The 19,149-nt window shown below is 38.2% G+C and overlaps 1 protein-coding gene across 7 annotated transcripts in view; it reads right to left on the bottom strand.

Annotated features, from left to right (window-relative positions):
• Positions 1-19,149, bottom strand: part of LOC127421756 (glycerophosphodiester phosphodiesterase domain-containing protein 5-like) — a 79,139-nt gene that overhangs the window by 20,223 nt on the left and 39,767 nt on the right. For all 7 annotated transcript variants that reach the window (XR_007894087.1, XR_007894088.1, XM_051664855.1 and 4 more), the window contains 5 exons: positions 7,619-7,722; positions 4,252-4,345; positions 3,072-3,131; positions 2,446-2,544; positions 1,960-2,053 (listed from right to left, as the gene is read on the bottom strand). Coding sequence is in view for 5 of the 7 variants with exons in the window: in XM_051664855.1 (XP_051520815.1) it covers positions 1,960-2,053; positions 2,446-2,544; positions 3,072-3,131; positions 4,252-4,345; positions 7,619-7,722 (451 nt within the window). In the remaining 2 variants the exon portion in view is untranslated. The remainder of the gene's footprint in view (positions 1-1,959; positions 2,054-2,445; positions 2,545-3,071; positions 3,132-4,251; positions 4,346-7,618; positions 7,723-19,149) is intronic.

Here is a 19,149-nt window from a genome sequence, read left to right as displayed (position 1 = left end):
GGGAGCCACCGTGGATCGGACTTGTTTGTCCAGCACATCCCACAGATGCTCAATCAGATTGAGATCTGGGGAATTTGGAGGCCAGGGCAGCACCTTGAACTCTTCATCATGCTCCTCAAACCATTCCAGAACAATGTGTGCAGTGTGGCAGGGCGCATTATCTTGCTGAAAGAGGCCACTGCCATCAGGAAATACCATTGCCATGAAGGGGTGTACCTGGTCTGCAACGATGTTTAGGTAGGTGGCACGTGTCAAATTGACGTTCACATGAGTGGCCAGACCCAAGGTTTCCCAGCAGAACATTTCCCAGGGCATAACACCCCTTCCACCAGCTTCCCACAGTGCATCCTGGTACCATCACTTCCCCAGGTAAACGGCACACACGTACACGACCGTTCACGTGATGTAAAAGAAAACGGGACTCATCGGACCAGGCGACCTTCTTCCACTGCTCCAAGGATCAGTTCTGATGCTCGCGTGCCCGCTGTAGGCGCTTTCGACGGTGGACAGTGGTCATCATGGGCACTCTGACAGGTCTGTGGCTACGCAGCCCCATACGCAGCAGGGTGCAATGCACTTTGTGTTGGGACACATTCCTCCTGTAACCATATTGTAACCTTGTTCCACAGTAGACCTTCTGTTGGTTCGGACCAGACGGGATAGCCTTCATTGCCCTGGTGCACTGATGATCCTTGGGCACCCAACACCCTTTTGCCAGATTGTCGTCTGTCCCTCCTCGGACATCTGTTGGTAGGTACTCACCACTGCTGACTGGGAGCACCCCACAAGCCTTGCAGTTTCAGAGATGCTCTGACCCAGTCGTCTGGGCATAACAATTTGGCCCTTGTCAAAGTCGCTCAGGTCTTTACTCTTGCCCATTTCTCCAGCATTCAACACGTTGACTACGAGAACTGATTGTTCGCTTACAATCTAATTTACCCAAACCTTGACATGTGGCCTTGTTAGGAGATGATCAACAATAATCATGTCACCTGAAAGTGGTCTTAATTTTTTGGCTCATCAGTGTTAAGTGTCCTGAGATATCACACCTGTAATCCAGATATTGGATATAAATTTACACAGATAAGGCAAGCAATTTTATCACACAAAATCATTTTAACTTGGATAATGTTTACGTCTTATGGCTATACATTTGAAACAGTGTGTATTTTAATGTGTGTTATTATGGACTGGCCCATTCACTTCAATTGTTAGTGCTTTCCTGCTAATTATTTGTATTTTTTTAAAGAGGGACGAGTCTGTTTTTTTAACATTATGCCTCAAAAGGTGTTGATTGAGCTTAAAAGGTGCTGTAAGCAATTTTTGCAAAAAAATGTCCTACTCCCTGAAAGATATTCATGAAATAATTGTCCTGAGATATCTCACCATTGACCGCTCTAGACTCTATAAAAAGCAAACAAAAATGTGTCTGCGGTCTCTGACGCTTTCTGCACGTTCTCATAGTATTGTTGTTGCAGCGAAATATTGAGGCTTAATGCTATTTTATGCCATGTCTTTCATAAAAGTGGTTAGTTGAGGGTGCTATTTTACTATCGTTGTGTTTGACAATCGTGGGATGAAGCTCTTCTACTCGGTGTCCGTCTCTACAATATCTTTCATGTGCAGGGTTTTGGAAAAAGGGGCCATGACATATTCAACGGCTCAGGTCGTGGAAATTTCAGAACGGCAAAATCGTATACAGCACCTTTAAATGTGCACTAGTTTGAATCAGATGGGTTTGGTTAAACGGAAATTAGGAATCAATAGGAATGTATTAATTTTTCCCCTAATGCTGTAACATGAAACAACCAGTGCATTGAGCTAGTGGAGATAACACAATGTCTCTTGCTGTAACAGAGGGTTTCTCTTATATATCGCTCTTTAATAATTAACATCTGGTCAATAGTGAGTCATAACTGAGAGGCTGATCTGTGAGTGAGGGGGTGGATGCAGGCTTACTGGTTTTCTCCACTCGAGCCACCTGTCCCGCTATCACCCAGGCCAGAGCGGTGACCGCAGCTAAAGCACCGATGTGTAGGAAAGGTCCTGTAGCCTGAACAAGAGTTGGAGATACTCACTTCACATACATTATACACCTACATTATAAATGCAGTAAAATTTACACCAGTGATACATATTAATCTCTAAAATTACATACAGTATTAAGAGAAATATCTAGATGCACAACAGAGTAACCTCACAGTTTCTGCACAAATCAAACGAGATCTGTAACAGGATTAAAGAGTGAAATCTTTTAACTGACAAAGAGTCAAGAGTGCCATCAGTCAAATCTGACTAGAGAGCTGGCCACAATACCACTTCCAGCACAGACAACGTCTCAGCTCTGTAGAATTTGTGATGGATTTCCAAATGCCAGTTTCCAACAACACCAAAAATACCACTAACAAAATGGAAATGTTAGTTCTCCGATCAAAAAGAACATACCTGCAAAGAAATCCACACTACATCCCATTCCTCTCCCCACATCTGAGTGACAGATATCACAGCAATTATTGTAGTGAGCAAAGCAAATGTCACACCAATCTAGTAAGGCAGAAACAAACAGACCAATCAGTTAAAGGGAAAATTCAATCATTATTTACTCACCCTAGTGTTTTTCTAAACCCATATGACTTTCTATTTCGGAATACAACTGAAAAAGACAAAAAAAAATAAAATAAAATAAAAAAAATAAAAACCTTTCTGCTCACTGATGTCATACAATGGCATCTAAAAAAATTCTCCCTTTGTGCACCCAAAAAAAAAAAAAAAAAAAAAAAAAAAAACATGAAAGGAGGATATGTAAAGAATGACTGAAATTTTATTTTGAGGTAAACTATCCCTTTAAAAGTCATTCATTTATTTTACGCAAACTAACCTAAGTCGCAATGCTCCATTTTCATTCATAAATGAACAGGAAATAGTACTTCACTTTGCCAATGTGGTCACACTCCCTCAGGGCATAACAAGTTATTTGTGACACTGTGTCAAGGTTAATTTGGTTTGTCTTGCACAAATGTACAAGACTTTTTCTATTCTGGGAAAAAATCAGTTCAGAGGTTGATGTGTACCTTGTGGAGCCAGTGTAGGTTTAACTGCTGACCAACAGCAACATGGCACAGGGCTAAAATCTGCAACAAATTAGAACAAGGACAAATATCACTGAATTAAAGCCAAATTGGAGTGAAATGCAGAATGGGTGACAGCAATTGCTTAGATAAAGTGATAAATCATGGTATGGAGCTAACCCTGCTGAAAAAAAAAAAAAACGTCTAAAGCCAGCCTAAGATGGTTGGCTTGTCTTGGCTGTTTTACACTGGTCTAAGCTGGTGATTCAACCTGGCCAAGATTGTCTAGCTGGTCTCCCAGCCTGACCAGCTAAAAAGTAGGTCTGGGTAAAAATAGCGATTTTCCGATGCATTGTGATCTTTGTTTGAACAATCTCAATATCGATTCTTAAATCCCAAAATCGATCTTTCACTATATATGGCAACCCTCTATAATGCAAGTAAATAATTCGCATGAGCAACCAAATCTCACGCTATGTGACTAAAAATGTCTATGATTAGCCACTGGCTAGTAAATGTTTAGATTTCACTCACAAGTTATTAAGTAGTACAGTGGAGAGACGTTATTAGCAAAGAGGTCTTTTCACTGCGTGTTGAGAGTAAAAGTTTAGGTTTAACTTTGTGTCCAAAGACAAGGTCCACGGATCCATATGTCATTGCATAATGTCTCTTTTAATACCCTTTCTGTTTTTTACAGTCAGCTGTTGATTAAAAACAACAAAAAAGGAACATTAAATTCTATTCACACACGGATGCACTAAAGAAACCACACACGTCTACTCTCGTTATATGCCCTAACTGGCTGATGTCGGTATCTTAAAGAGAATTGTACCTAGAAGGGTTGCCTAGAATGTTCCTTTATATCAAAGAGCATTAAATGAGAGATAATTTATTTTATATATAAGCAAAATGGACATTGAAACCGAAATGTACCCATATGAATCAATATAGAAATCGAGAGCTTGTGAATCAGAATCGAATCTGGAAATCTGAATCAATACCCAGCACTACTAAAAAGTGCCCAAAGCCCATCTAAAACCAGCCACATGAACATGCTGGGCAGCCAGCTAAGATAGCTTAAGCTGGTTGTAGCTGGTTGTTTCAGAGAGAGGTAGTAACAGCATTGGTGGTTTTGGAGTGCAAAGCAGAACAGTATCAGTGCTACAGGGTAATGACAACTCACCATTAAAAATGCAATGTAGGTGAAGCCTGCAGCTGTGGTGGCAAATATGGGAATGGTACCATCGCTCCACTCCCCTGAGCGGTTATATAAAAACCTGTGAGAGCACAATATCGGCAAAACGTTAGAAACTGATTATTCAGCATTACAATGCTTGGGTGTCTTATGTCTGATGGCCTCCATAATGGTCAGACTGCATTTAAGTCTAACAAAATAACCTGAGCTCCTGAAAAACAGAGGGTACTTTTGACAGGATCCACAATTCTCCAGCTCACTTTCGTGAGAACTGGGGATTATATAACTATAATTTTGCCAAAAGGGGAGGATGACAGATGCATCTGTTTTTCAATAAAGCAACCAATGCCTATTGGGCATCTTTGAAACAAAAGGAGATAAAACATATCCGATCATGGGGCACAGATTCCGTATTGACTTTCTTAGCATCTAAACACTATGGTTATGTTCAGAATAGATTACTAATATACTACTTACTGAATTTTGTATAAAAATCTTACCATTATTTACAATATGTACATTATATACTGTGCACAGTGTACATACTCTATACTGCAGCATTTGTAAGAGTATTGTGGTAGTATGCTTTTCCAAACATACCCGAGAAGCACAAAGGGGGGCTGATCCTAGCTCAGCCCTAATTACTCCTTGGGCACTGATTGGCTGAAGCTCAGTGGGAGAGGCCATATCAATGATCTACTGGCTAGATGCATCTCCTGCCTTATCATTGATTCTATGGGCACTGTCCCACAGAGTATTAGCTGATGGTTGCTGTGAATCAGCCCTCTTGTCCTCTACAGTAACATCAAGGACTCACATAGTACCCATGAGACTGTGTAGGGGGGTGGGGGTGGAGGCCACATAACAGAGGTGACATTGAAAAGCAAAAGCAAACAAGAGATGAAAGAATGATATAACAGGAGAAAACGACCTTGAGGGACAAATACAACTATGTCTTTTCAGTGTTTCACTGTCAATGTTGTTTTCAATGTCTTGAGTAAATATGTGCCTCCTGGAAGATTCTCTGAGAATGGGTACTGTATAATGTCCTTAATTTAATAGCTATACTAACAATGAATGCAAGTATAATGCAATGAATGTTTCTCATGTGATGTGAATATTATGCGGAATTATGCAGATAACAACTACAAAAAAACAAAAAAAAACAAAACAGCAAAAGATCTGGACAGAATGTCTCTGGGTTCTTATAATAACTTAACATTTGAAACAGCATACTACTTTTACTATTTCTGCAGTATATAGAATGCATACTGTGCATAGTATGCAAACCTTCTGTTTGCATGAAATACCTGTGCAGTATACAACAAAGAACACTACAAAGAATACTGTATAATGCAATGTGCTAAACTTGACCTTCTATTTCTAGTGTGATGAATGAATCATTCACTCTTTTTAACATCTTTACTGACACTGCTGTTTCACCATTTCTTTAAAAAAAAAAAAAAAAAAAAAAAAGGTAGTATACAGTGTATACTGCACAGTATTCGATAAGCAGCAAGCTAGTATTCCCAAGTCTTTGCCTGCGTTCCACTTCACTTTAAACATCCACTTGCTAACTCCCCTAAGCGCTTCCCCTCGGGACAATCCCCACCACCATTTTGGGAGTCCATTCCACTTGGTTAAGTGGGTGAGGGAAGTTTCTGTTGACAGACCCTCAACCCCTTAATTATGACAGAGGGAGCAAGCCTACTCAGATGTACACTTGAGGCAGCTCCATATCCCACAATGCAACTCGATTGGGATTTCACAGCACAGATTGTGCTTACTACCCCACCCCAAACAACTCAATTAACCTAACTTTACTTCCATCATACAATAAAGCATTTTATAAAAGTTCTATTGAAATTTGACAGCATTATACTTGTAGCTATCTTAAACCTTTAAACCTACCTTTGTTACACAGCCATAGCTTGTGTTCATTGTAATGTTACCATTTTCGTTTTTGTAAAACTTGATTAATCCTTTCTAACAATTAATATCAATAAAAAAAAAATGTTTTCTTAAAAGACCAAATTTATACATAAGACTTTTAAATTACAACTAAACTTTACCTGAATTTGTGATTGCATCGATCTCCAAAAATGTCTCCACAAGAAGTCTTCTTGTGGGCAAAAATCACTAAATAAATTCCAAAAATTGACATCAGCCTTCAACGTGGTCAAAGTGATCAAGGGCTTAGGGTGTTCCAGTTAAACGCATTGCACAGATTCTGCCACTAGTAGGCATTCGCACAACGTAAGCAATGATGTACATCCGAGTCCATGAGACGGAGGGAAGTTAGCGAGGGAAGGACATAAACAGCCTTTCTAGAAAGTCTGTCCACTCGGCGGCTACCTTTGGAATACTCTCTGGCAGCTATTTGTCTATGTAAACAAGCAGCATACAAGAGCAACTCCTATCTACTTGAATGGGGAAAGGCCGAAATCTCCAAAACGGTTGGTTAAGATTACAATCAAAGGACATATTTCAAATTAGGAGTAAAATCTGTCAACACTGGAATCATAAATAGTGGTTCTTTCCCGCAGATTACGAAAAAGAAAAAAGCTATTTTCCCGGCTTGTATAGCTAATGCGCATGTGCGTTCTCGAGTTAATTGACCTGTAAGGTGGGACTTCCTTTCTACATCCGTTGACCGTTGGGCATTCTAATTTCTCCCATTCGTTTTAATAGAAGTGGCTCTTCTCTGCTAAATAGTCTCTGGCATTCCACAGCATACTGCCAGACTACTCTTACCATTTCAGCAGTAAACATATTTGCTGTACACATGAAATACCCAGATGACCTTCTACACTTCGCAAAATGTGCAAATCTTTTCATTTCTGGTGTGACAAATTCACAGAAATTAATATCAGTCTTGGTTTTTTACATATTTTTCTTGATACATTCTTTGATCAGACTGCCAAAAGCTAACACATTTTTACACAAAATTGGATAAAGAAATGCAGAATATCCATAATTAATATTTTTGAGATAATAACTGGACACCACTTGCTGAATTAAAGATGCAACTTGATGAGGCCATGTGACAAAATTGTTACATACTGATCTCTAAAATGTTTATTGTTGCATAATAAAAATAGTAGGCAATACACAGTATATACTGCAAAGTATGCAGTAGGCTATTATTTCCATTCCACACATAGCCAAAACAACAGCCCAGCCCTTATCAAATTATGTGCAATCTGTTTTTTTACCAGTGATCTCTGCATGAATTCTGGATTACATTAAGCATAGCATTTTCCCACATTTGTTTCGGGAAAGCTTATGATGTTCTTTGACACATCTCTGCAGAGATTCAGAGATGAAAGTGTACAATATTATAAAGCTTACTCACCAGTTAAACTCGTTGTAGTCATTGTGGGCCTCCCACCAGAAGTAAAACCACACCAGCAGCAAGGAAAAAGTGCAGAAGAGAATGAATGACCACAAACACTCCCACTGGAACAGAAAAAAAAACAAATACAATACACAAATTAAAATGGTAAAGGGCAGGTCAAATAAATCTGGTTACACATTTTCTGTCTATCAATATCAATATTATTAAATAGGGCTGGCATCTGTATGCATCAACACAGTGACACACTGTGCCAAAAGATAATCTTGGTAGTTAAAAGTATTTTGAAGAATTGTTCCCCATTTAACATGGTTTTAAAAAAATGAGAGAAATGTAACAAAGTTCTCACAGTACCTCAGGATATGACTGCATCCTCAATATAAAACATCAATTAAGCTAAACAGAGCTGCTTTAAAAGTGAGACCAATCAGAAGAGTTTCATTAGAAAAACATTAGTTCTGTTCTTGGCAGGGCACAGGAGTTGGCGTTCGATAAGGGCAATCCATCTGTACATACTGTTAATACATAACACCCTGCCAGGTGTCACAACATTATAAAACACTATGACTACAAAGTGCAGCATATGTGCAGCACATATAGATAATCGTAGAACCCTCTGTCACAGGAGTTACAGCTCTGCCGTTGCATGATCAGAGGTCTAATCACTGGTTTGAGAGGCGGAGACCAGTGGCAGACTGGTTTAATGATCAGAACGTTAACATCAGGTGTCAACAGGGCCACACTGTCAATATTGCTTTGCATTGAATAGTGTTTGAATGTGACTCACTGTAATTTTTTATCACCTCTCTGATATATGCACAGAATACTGTGGGATTTCCCAGGGACTTAAGTAGGGGCACAGGCATACTGGTATTTGTTCAACAGTTGAAACCATTCCTAGTGGACAATAATTGTGCATTGAGTCTCAACAAGCATTACCCTGACAATGCAGTAATGAAGATTATATTCTTGGAGAGAGAGATTATTTTTCAGCATATCACTGGCACAGCCAATCTCTTAGTAATAACCAATGTACCATGAATAAAGCCCGCACTTAAGAATATCACCATTTGTTTGGCTAAAAGAGAACTAACTGTTTTTTTCCAGTCTATTTAGAAGCGCACATAATGAAATTACAGACCGTGCATTGGTAGATTAATGAAATGGCTACTGTGCAATTAAAAACCATAAAAACAATAAAAGATTAAAGCATTATTTACATCTGAACAAATGAATGTTTGAATGGGGCCACAAATGTTCTCAGAATTTTTAAATTATCATAATGTTTCTTAATGGTTCTCTTCTTTAATCCATTATTGAGATTCGTTGTCAATGCGTTATATGGCAGCCAGGCTGATTATCAGGCAAATGAAGTTCCTGTAATTGCTGCACATTACTTGAATGTGCTTTCCTCGAGGCAGAAGACAGACAGAATGTAGACACATTACATAATTAAACCATCAAACTTTAGAAACCAAACAACAAACCTCAACACTGTGTGATGCCTTATAAGAGATCTAGTACAGCATGGGATATTTAACATTTCTGATTTCTAAATGTACAATTTCCTTATATTTGATTACATACTGAAATTTACTCTGATTTTTTAGGATCTTTAAAATCTACATGAAATGCAAATAGACCCTATTTACTATCTTAATGCAGGATAATAATCTTATTGTGAATGATTCATCTCTGCCAGGGGCATATATTCCAGGCGGGGTGGGGTGGGAGGGCACTAGAATTCACCCGTAAAACAAAGCAAGAACACCGCCCCCCCCCCCCATTTATTATGGATAAAATCAATTCCTGTTCAGCATTTTTTCCTCTAACCTGTTTGACTAGAAAACATAAGTCACATTACAGAAGTAAAATGGGTTGCAAATGGAGATTCACATTGATTTTAATGAGAAATAAAGACAAATGTAAAATGACAGTAGTTACTTCAGTAAAACTCAGTTTGGGCACAAAGAATTCACACTGTCACAATCTTCCACATTTTTTAACACAGGGAATAAAACCATAGTTTGTCATGAGGGGGGCAGGGCAATGAACTCAGTTTTGTTCAGAACTGAATGATCCTTTTGGCACATGAAAAGCAGTTAGAAAGCATGTATTAATTCCTAAAGCCCCATCATCCAAAAACAACTAAATATAGACAGATAAAGAGGATTAGGAGTAATTCTAAGCAGAAAAATCATACACACAAATAAAATGCTGCTAAACCTGAGATCACCCATCAGTAGCACAGTCAGTCTGAATGTATAAAAATCAATTGCACACCATAAAATAGGTCAATTTTCAAATGTGCTATTGTGTTTCCAAATGATTTTTCCATCAAGCGTTAAAATGACACCAGGATGAGAACAACAATAATGTTTAGCATGGACTAATCACATAAATTTGACATTTTCTGAAGAAAATATCAGAGGTGCTTGCCAGGGCCAAAATCACTGCCACAATGCTTGGTTGTTGATGGTGGTTGCATGGGTGTTCTGGGTTGCTGCCAGGCCCAAGTCAAAAGAGTCCACCTCAAAGTCTTTATGATATTCTGGTCCCTAGATATTACTCGGGGCCCTATAATGAAGTCTTAATACTTTTGAATGAACAAATGACATTGCTTTTGTGTATTTATGAAATGTAAAATAAAATATGAAATGTATAAACATATTATTTCAAAAATTAAGGCATTTTCAATAGACTAGCATTTTGGCTATGAACTTGCAGAATGATACAGAAATACCAATGCAGAACTCTAAATGCAAATGATAAGGTGTAGGTTTGACACAGAATTATAAACTGGCCTTTACGCACAGAAGTTAAATACTTGGGGTCAGAGATTTGAACGCTTCCTGAGGAGAAAGTAGAATTTACACTACCAGTCAAAACTTTTGAAACACTTGACTGAAATGTTTCACATGATCTTAAAAATCTTTTGATCTGAAGGCATATGCTTAAATGTCTGAAATTAGTTTTGTAGACAAAAATATAATTGTGCCACTAAATTAATTTAATTATAAAACTAAAATTGTATTTAAAAAAATATGTTTTTGAAATTGATGACTTGGACCAAATAATAAAGAAATGCAGCCAATAAGTGCCCAACATAGATGGGAACTCCTTCAATACTGTTTAAAAAGCATCCCAGGGTGATACCTCAAGAAGTTGGTTGAGAAAATGTCAAGGAGTACATTTCTGCAAATTCTAGGCAAAGGGTGACTACTTTGAAGACGCTAAAATATAACACAATTTTGATTTATTTTGGAATGTTTAGTCACAACATAATTCCCGTAGTTCCATTTATGTTACTCCATAGTTTTGATGACTTTACTATTATTCTATAAAAAAAAAAAAAAAAAAAAATATATATATATATATATATATATATATATATATATATATATATATATATATATATATAATAAAGAATGAGTAACTGTTTCAAAACTTTTGACCAGTAGTGTATATTCTGTGAAACAGAGTCAGACAGTGTACAGACAGTGTCTGTTCCTTTTACAATTACAAAGTTATATCAGTGTCTTTGGAGGCACAGAAACACCTGAAGAACTCTTGCCTTCAAAACTCTTATCACAAGTTAAAATCAATGTGATATATCACATAAAAAATCCCTTCCAAGCTTTCCATGCCACATTTGTCTAAATGCTGTAATTAAAGTAAATGCAGTGTGGACTCTGGCTAATTAGTTAAGGTGGGGCGATATGTTAAAGTGGCTGGTTTTAATGATCTTCATTAAGTTAAAGAGGCCTATGCTGAAATATTGAGCATACAACAATATCTCTCACTAGGATCTGCAGAGCACTGGCTACAATTATGACAATTATGCCAAAAGTTTCTTTAGTATTTCCTGAGCCAACAAAAATGGCATTCTACAAGCTGAATCAAAGGCCCAAAACAGTGTCCACAAAGGAGAAAGCCACTTTATTAAGACACATTTCCATGGAGTGGCTTGACTTTGATCTGGCATCATATAATTTATTCATACAGTAAAGTGTTTGCCGCACATCTGTTCCCTTGAGGCACAAACTATAGTTCAAAATCCCACTGACTACTAAATATCCCATCCACAGAGCCAAAGGGCAAAGTGCACAGGGAGGCCAGCTGCCCGTGGTGAGAGAAACAGAGGGGGAGAGGTAGAGAGAGAGAGATTAGCTCAACACCTTTCATAAGAGTATCACTCAGTGGTAATCAGTATATGGGCTGCAAAATCAAGTCTCTTTTTACAAAATGGACTGACCTCGTCTCGACCAGATCTCACACAATCCATTAACAGAACCTGTAAAAAGCATTTTCAATCCACTTTTATATGGCGCTGCATATTAGTCTCAAAAACTAGATAACACAACTGAAAAGAGACAGGGTTGGTATGTCAACGGAGGTAGAATTTAGGTCAGGTAGAATTGAGGATATTGTAGCACTATAAACATAATCCACAGAGTAGTAAATTAAATATGGCTAATGGAGTTAAATTGGAATTCACCGCTCTGTGGGTTAGGGGAGATAATTTCTACTGTATAGTCCAGTACTAAAAGTGAAAAAGGAGCATTAGAAATTCTCAGCATAGTTCTGGTATTTACAGTACATAAGGATATTTTTGGCTCTAAAAGTTTCCCTGGAGCACGTGATGTCTGGCTAAAGTTACAACCAGAAATGCTTGATCTTTCAATGAAAATGCTGTGATCTTGATTAGTGGTCGACCAATATGGGTTTTATAATGGTCGATGCTGGAATCCAGAGTGCAGGGTGGCCGATAAGCCAATATAATGCTGATATATCACACAATTTAATATAGTAAATAACAAACATAGAATTGCTTAAAAATGAATAAACTCTTATTTAGCACTATATTTACTCTAAAGTTTAACTTTGTAAAAAATTATCTTAAAAAATAAAATAAAATTGTTTTAAATGGTAGATCACATTTTCTTCTGATTTCTGTTTAGTCATCCAATTTTAGCAATTTATTTCCACATAAACAAATTGTTAATACATTAGGAAGAAGGAAATAACAGTGCACCAAATAGTTCAGCAACCACGGGTGGCATACGTGCATTAGCAATCGAAATTGTCAAACTAATTGTACATACATTGCACAGACATGTACTCAGCACACGTGAAGCATTTTTACTTTGAAGTTGGTCTCACGAGCTCAGGAACTGAGTTTTGATTGAGACTGATAGAATACGAGCTTCAGAGGAAGATATTATACGAGCGCTCAACTTGAAGATGCTGGATTTGTGTGAGGTTCGTGAATTACATCTGTTTAAACCAGATTTTCGCATATTTGCAGACGGTATATGATAGAAGTAGTGCCCAACCGATATATCGGTCGGCTGATATTATCGGCAGATATTAGCCTTTCACCGATATATCGGTATCTGCGTATATTTTACAGATATGCGCCGATATGGAAACTTTTATTATAATGCAGAAAACAATGCTTTAGAATTGGTGTCATAGCGTAGTTTGTCCAGCAGTGCGCACTCCGACTCCATTGTTTACAGAGCTGACTCTGAGCTGACGTTGGCTCTGCAGTTCAACGGTGTCATCACAGTAAGTTGTTAACTAGTTTGTTAAATACATACTGGAAACTTAAATGACCCCATCATTTTCCCTTTTCAATATAACTAATATAATGTTAACCTTGTCCCTGACAACCATGTGACTCATGTCTGTTTGCTGTTAGCCAGCTATAGTTTGTCAGTGCAGTAAGTAATGTAGCAGATTGAAAGGTAAACATCAGAGCAACTTTTTGCAGCTCAGCAGACAACGGTGCGGTGGTGGATTGTGTCTGGTGAGTGTTGATTTCAGGCTATGTTGTTACTTAGTTGGTGAGACACAATGCTGGAAAGTAAAATAAACAATGTCCGTTTTTTACTCTCCGTGACAACGAGCTTATAGCTAACTAGCTAATCATGTAGCTACTTTCATTGTTGTCAGCTGAGTGGAAGCTAATGAGTAAAAATGTTTAACCAAACTGTTTTGTTCAGGATTCACAGTTTGGTATCTCCTTCAACTGAACAATTCCAGTCGAGTAATTTATAAAATGTAATATTTAGAAGTCTGCTTTTCCACCGTTGAAAGTTTCCCCTGAACTTGTATAACAGAATACGGTGTAACACCGCTGTTTTTCTCTTGACTCGGCAGTATTAATATAGTCAGCATTTGACTGATATTAAACAGTAATACTGATGTTTATTTAGCTATTTATTGTATTTTCTATTTATTCTTTATTTAAATGGTCAGCAATTGACTGATACTAAACAGTACTGATGTTTATTTAGCTATTTATTGTATTTTTATTTATTCTTTATTTTCTCAGTGTTCATTTTTAGAATTTGTTGACAATGTATAATGTCAAATATTCTTTGATAAAAATATTTAAGCAGCCTTCTGAGTACCTTTGCATAGTCATATCGGTGCAAAATCAGTGTGAAATCCACATAGAAAAGGTCTGTTTTCATTCCAGCTCAAAATTAAAATATATCGGCCACCATATCCGTTATCGGTGAATTTTCCCTCTCTAAAATCGGTATCGGTCTCAAAAATCCCATATCGGTCGAGCTCTAGATAGATGTATGATATCTACCTTTGAATCATTAGACAAGAAAGTTAAAATTTACAGGGAACTGTTGGGGAGAGAGTGGGAGAAAGAAATAGCGCACACTTTAACATTATGATCTCCTGGGGTCTGATGTGCGGACAGTTTAAATGAGACTGTGTTGCAAACATTCTAATATTGTAGTAACACGATGGCACGTCAACAAAACTAACTGCGATTGCTCGTTTACATGTCTCAGACAGCTCCTTCAAGTGCAAATAGGCAATTCTCATCGCAGTCGCAGCTTAAGATCGGCCAAAATCAAAAATGTAATCGCCCGATGCAGATAATTAAAATATTCAAAATATCGGCCGATTTATCTGCCTCGCCGATATATTGGTCAACCACTAATCTTCATAAATTTTCACTTGAAATTACACTCTCTTTGTTTCTATTCAGAATGTTTCCATTGATGTTTATTGTGTTGCTGGGACAAAGACATGCTACCTTTGTCCATATGAAAAAAAGACAAAATGGGAGGTTTTTTCAACATGGAACTTTGACAAAGACTCTGTCACCTTTCACTTTCATTGCTTCTCTTTTGCATGAGGGTGAGTAAATGATGACAAAATTTTAATATTTGGGTGAACTATCCCTTTAAATCTCGCAAGAAGATGCATTAGGTCACCTTGTAGGAAACATGCCGGCACTAGAATTCACCCGTAGACATATTCATCAAAGCCGTTTAAATGCTGACGTGCTCATGTAAAAACATGAGCCCTGAAACAGAGTGACAGCACTGACAAGAGAGTGTGGAGGTGCAAACTAACTGGAGACTCCTATATCTGCATCCAAATTACTTTTTCCAAAGACAACATCTAGGGAACATAAAGTAATTACAGACATGGTCATGTATGAATTACATATGGCATGACTTTAAGAGTCCCGTTGTTATACTGATGCTATATGAAGATACATGTACATCACTGTGTGTGTGTGTGTGTTCTCTCCACTTCAATGGACATTGTCAGTCGCCCATGTATTCACCCTGAGGGAGAACACTGATTGGCTGGGTGGCCTCTTGCACAGTCAGTGGCTGTGCAGAACCTGCTGTAGGCTGGAGCCACCATCTGTCACTTTGCATCATGTCAGGGTTTTTCTGAAAACACTTTCAAACAGGTATGTCAGAGTTTGATTTGTCCTACCTAGTGTTCACATGAAACTTACACCTCTGAAGGTAATGCAATTTTTTTTGTCCAGATCTTTTACATTAAAAATACATAAAAAAATGCAATTCACACAAACCATTTACTTGAATACACCTCTTCTATGATGCGCATATTTTCAATTTCTGAGTATAAAGTCATACTGATATTTTTTCTGGGGCTTAAAAGTGAAAAATGTCATGTGGTGTCCACAGACACAGTCTCATTAAACGCTATAATGTTGGCTTGACTAGTGCAGAATAATCTTTTAATATTATTTATTAAAAACAAATAAAAAAATTAAAAAAAAAAAAGCAGTGAAACAATTGTGTTTTAAATATGATTCATATTTAAAAATGCTTTTGTCCACCAAATCAAAGTTGTGGTGTAACCAACATGTAGGAAGCCATTTTGTTGTTTATGTTGACCATAAAAACCACAAAACAGAGGGGACACTTTTAGACCCTCAAGACTGCGCACGAAGCTTTAAAAAACATCTGATATTTATTTTTATATTTTTCTGAAAAGGCACATTTTGTTCCAAGTCATGTGGTGCAACCCTTGAAAACTTTTATTTTTTTTATTTTTTTGGAAATTAATGATTACGTTTATACACTCATGTATTCAAGGTGCAAATAAAGTATTATTATACTTTTTACTTGGTTACACCACATGACAATTTGAAAGTTTAAAATATTTTTGTCAAAAATGCTAAAAAGGTTCTTTAGAAATGTATGAAATCAAATTGGACACAAAGATTACATTTATGAGAACTTGACACAAGTGTTCTTAACTAGATTATTAAAAGATTTCTTATTTTTAACACCTTGTCACCTTTGACAACACCTTCCCCCTTGATTTTTTTTTTTTTTTTTTTTACAAATCGACCACTGCTTATAACTGTGGGTTATTCTTGTCTGTCAACCTCTCTCAGGTTATGAAAAAATGGCAGAAAATAAGGGTGTTGTGTGGTTGGAGAAAGAGATAAAACTCCTGCTAATAATGTATGTATGCAATATGGAGACTTTACCTTAAAGTATCACCTTTATTGCACATTTCAAGATGTATTTATCACATGAATTCAAATTAAACTGATCTCAGTTGTTGCATTTCATGTCAACCACTGGGGTGGTATTGTGCTATGAGTTGTTTTGGCTTTTACAAACAAGGGGCCCATGGGAGAAGAGTGCACTCCTATTCACAGGCCCTTTGTGTTGGCGGTAAAGGGATGCCTAAATGGAAAAACTCTCAATTATTACTGAGGAGGGATCTTTTTTCAGTGGAGCACACAGTAGCCTAAACAGATTAAACTGGATGCGGTCACACATACTGTATTTTTTCTAACACGTACACACATGCGCTAACCAGGCACAAAGACAAGTTTCAGACAGGTTAATTCAACAAAACAAGTTAACAGTTGCAACTCCTTACTCAATCTCCTTGTATTCTGTGTGAAAAGAATGCATCCATCCAGAATATGTATAAACTGCCTGCTCCCCTCATACCACAGACTGGAGTCTAGAGTCTGGAATTATGAAATTTAGATGCTCATTGCATCATCACTGGCCTACAGTATAACAGCCGGCACAAAAAAAAAAAAAAAAGATCAAAGTTTAAATGTCACATGGGGGCAAAACCTTGGCTCTAAAACTATCAACTTAGGCAGAATGGGACAAAGGTCAAATTCTTGTGTGCAAGTAAAGAAAGTATATCCTGTTTCTTTTTAAAAGTGAAAGGAAATTACATTAACTGTATTCATTGTAGACTGATTGTAAATTCATTGGCCCCAGACTCTCTTGCTCGCTCTCTCTCCGACAGCTGAACTGGCTCAGGGTCAGGCATCCCGCTGCGGACAGTCAAGAGTGAGCCAAAATCGCTGACAGCACACTATACGCAGCTGAGAGCCAAAGCACAACAGGAAACCAGGGTAATGGCTTACTTTCCCTTTGTGGAATAAAAATGGAAATCTATATCTGCTCCTTTATAGCTCATTTTATTGTATTAGGCATTGATCTGAATGGACAGGGATTGTATATATGTGATTGTGACAAGGAGGAGGGCGTGGCCAGGCACAGCCGGCACTGAATCAACTGATCAGCAGGAAAGTGAGATAAAGGGGAGCCGGAGGCGCCAGTTAGAGAGCGATAGAGATGCACGTGGCCACACTGCATGTGTGTCTGTGTCCTTATGTTTTATGTCAAGTTCATTTATATCATTACATTTTATGTTGACTGTTCAGCCGGTTCCTGCCTCCTCTTTGCCCGTCCTTGAACTGTTATAGTGGTGCCAAAACCCGGGGGGGAGGAGGGATGTGTTGTCGTGGAGTCCTTGCCGCTGCCATCCGCCAGGGGAGCAGCCGGCCGCCAAGAGCCGGAGGAACCACTGCCATCCACTGAAGAAAGGGAGGAGTGGTTCTGTCCGCCAGGGGCCGGAGGACTCACTGCCATCCGCCGGAGGAGGAGCAAGCTGGCATCACCAGAGGGCGGAGGAGTAGTTGAGGACCGGGCGACAGCGCGTCCGGAAGCCGGCGAGCAAGTTCTTCTCTCTCTCTCTCCTCTCTCTCGGTGTCTCCGTTCAACCTTTCCCTCTCCCCACGCCTCCACTCGTCTCTCCCCTAGGTTCACAGTAGGCGGGGTGGACCACCGGCTGACAGAACAGCCGGAAGGGCAGCATCTCCCCTCCAGAGATGTGGGGAACTTGAACTGTTACAGTGATAGGCATAGCTGCACCTGGCTGTGTCACAAATCTAAATACTAAAATGGTTTGGTCAAACCAATGTACAGTACTGATATCAGATAGTCTGGAATACACTCATTGAGCACTTTGAGGAAAACCTGAACACCTACTTATTCATGACACTTTCTAATCAGCCAATGGTGTGGCAGCAGTGCAATGCATAAAATCATGCAGATACAGGTCAAGAGCTTCAGTTGTGAACTGTGGCATGATTGTTGGTGCCAGATGGGCTGGTTTGAGTATTTCTGTAACTGCTGATCTCCTGGGATTTTCACGCACAACAGTCTCTAGAGTTTACTCAGAATGGTGCCACAAAAAAAAAAAAAAAAAGAAAAAAACATCCAGTGAGCGGCAGTTCCGAGGATGGAAATGCCTTGTAGATGAGAGAGGTCAACAGAGAATGGCCAGACTGGTTCAAGCTGACAGAAAGGCTATGGTAACTAAGATAACCCCTCTGTACAATTGTGGTGAGAAGAACAGCATCTCAGAATGCACAACATGTCGAACCTTGAGGCAGATGGGCTACAACAGCAGAAGACTATGTCAGGAACTTTATTAGGACCATATTGTACCAAATAAAGTGCTCAGTGAGTATATATCTAATGTACCAGACATATTAAACCACTGTATACACTTTGAAATCTTTGTATTTCCATGGTACATGCCCCCCAAAAAACATAGTAATACCATAAAACTTTTTGTTAGTGGCTGCTCAGAAAATAACTTACTTTAAACTGCCTACTTCAAGGTAACTAAAAGTGCTTTACATTAAAATTTACAAATATTGTTTGACACAACAGTATAATAAATAACTGATGTAAATACTTAAGCACTAGAAATTAAAATACTTTTCAAGTGTGCTAAATTACTTAATTATAGATTCTTTGGACAATTATGTACTTTCTCATGTATCATGAAATGGTTCTCCTTTTGTTATCGACATGCAATTCTACTTATAAGACACTTTATCTTGTTTTCTCTAACAATCATCTCTACTGATCCTCTCAGCTACATGACCACACAAAATCTGT

The sequence above is a fragment of the Myxocyprinus asiaticus genome, chromosome 31 (genome assembly GCF_019703515.2).
Source record: "Myxocyprinus asiaticus isolate MX2 ecotype Aquarium Trade chromosome 31, UBuf_Myxa_2, whole genome shotgun sequence".
Classification (NCBI taxonomy): domain Eukaryota; kingdom Metazoa; phylum Chordata; class Actinopteri; order Cypriniformes; family Catostomidae; genus Myxocyprinus; species Myxocyprinus asiaticus.
The sequence above is the reverse complement of the archived record's forward strand: the minus strand, read 5'-3'. Positions and strand labels throughout refer to the sequence as shown.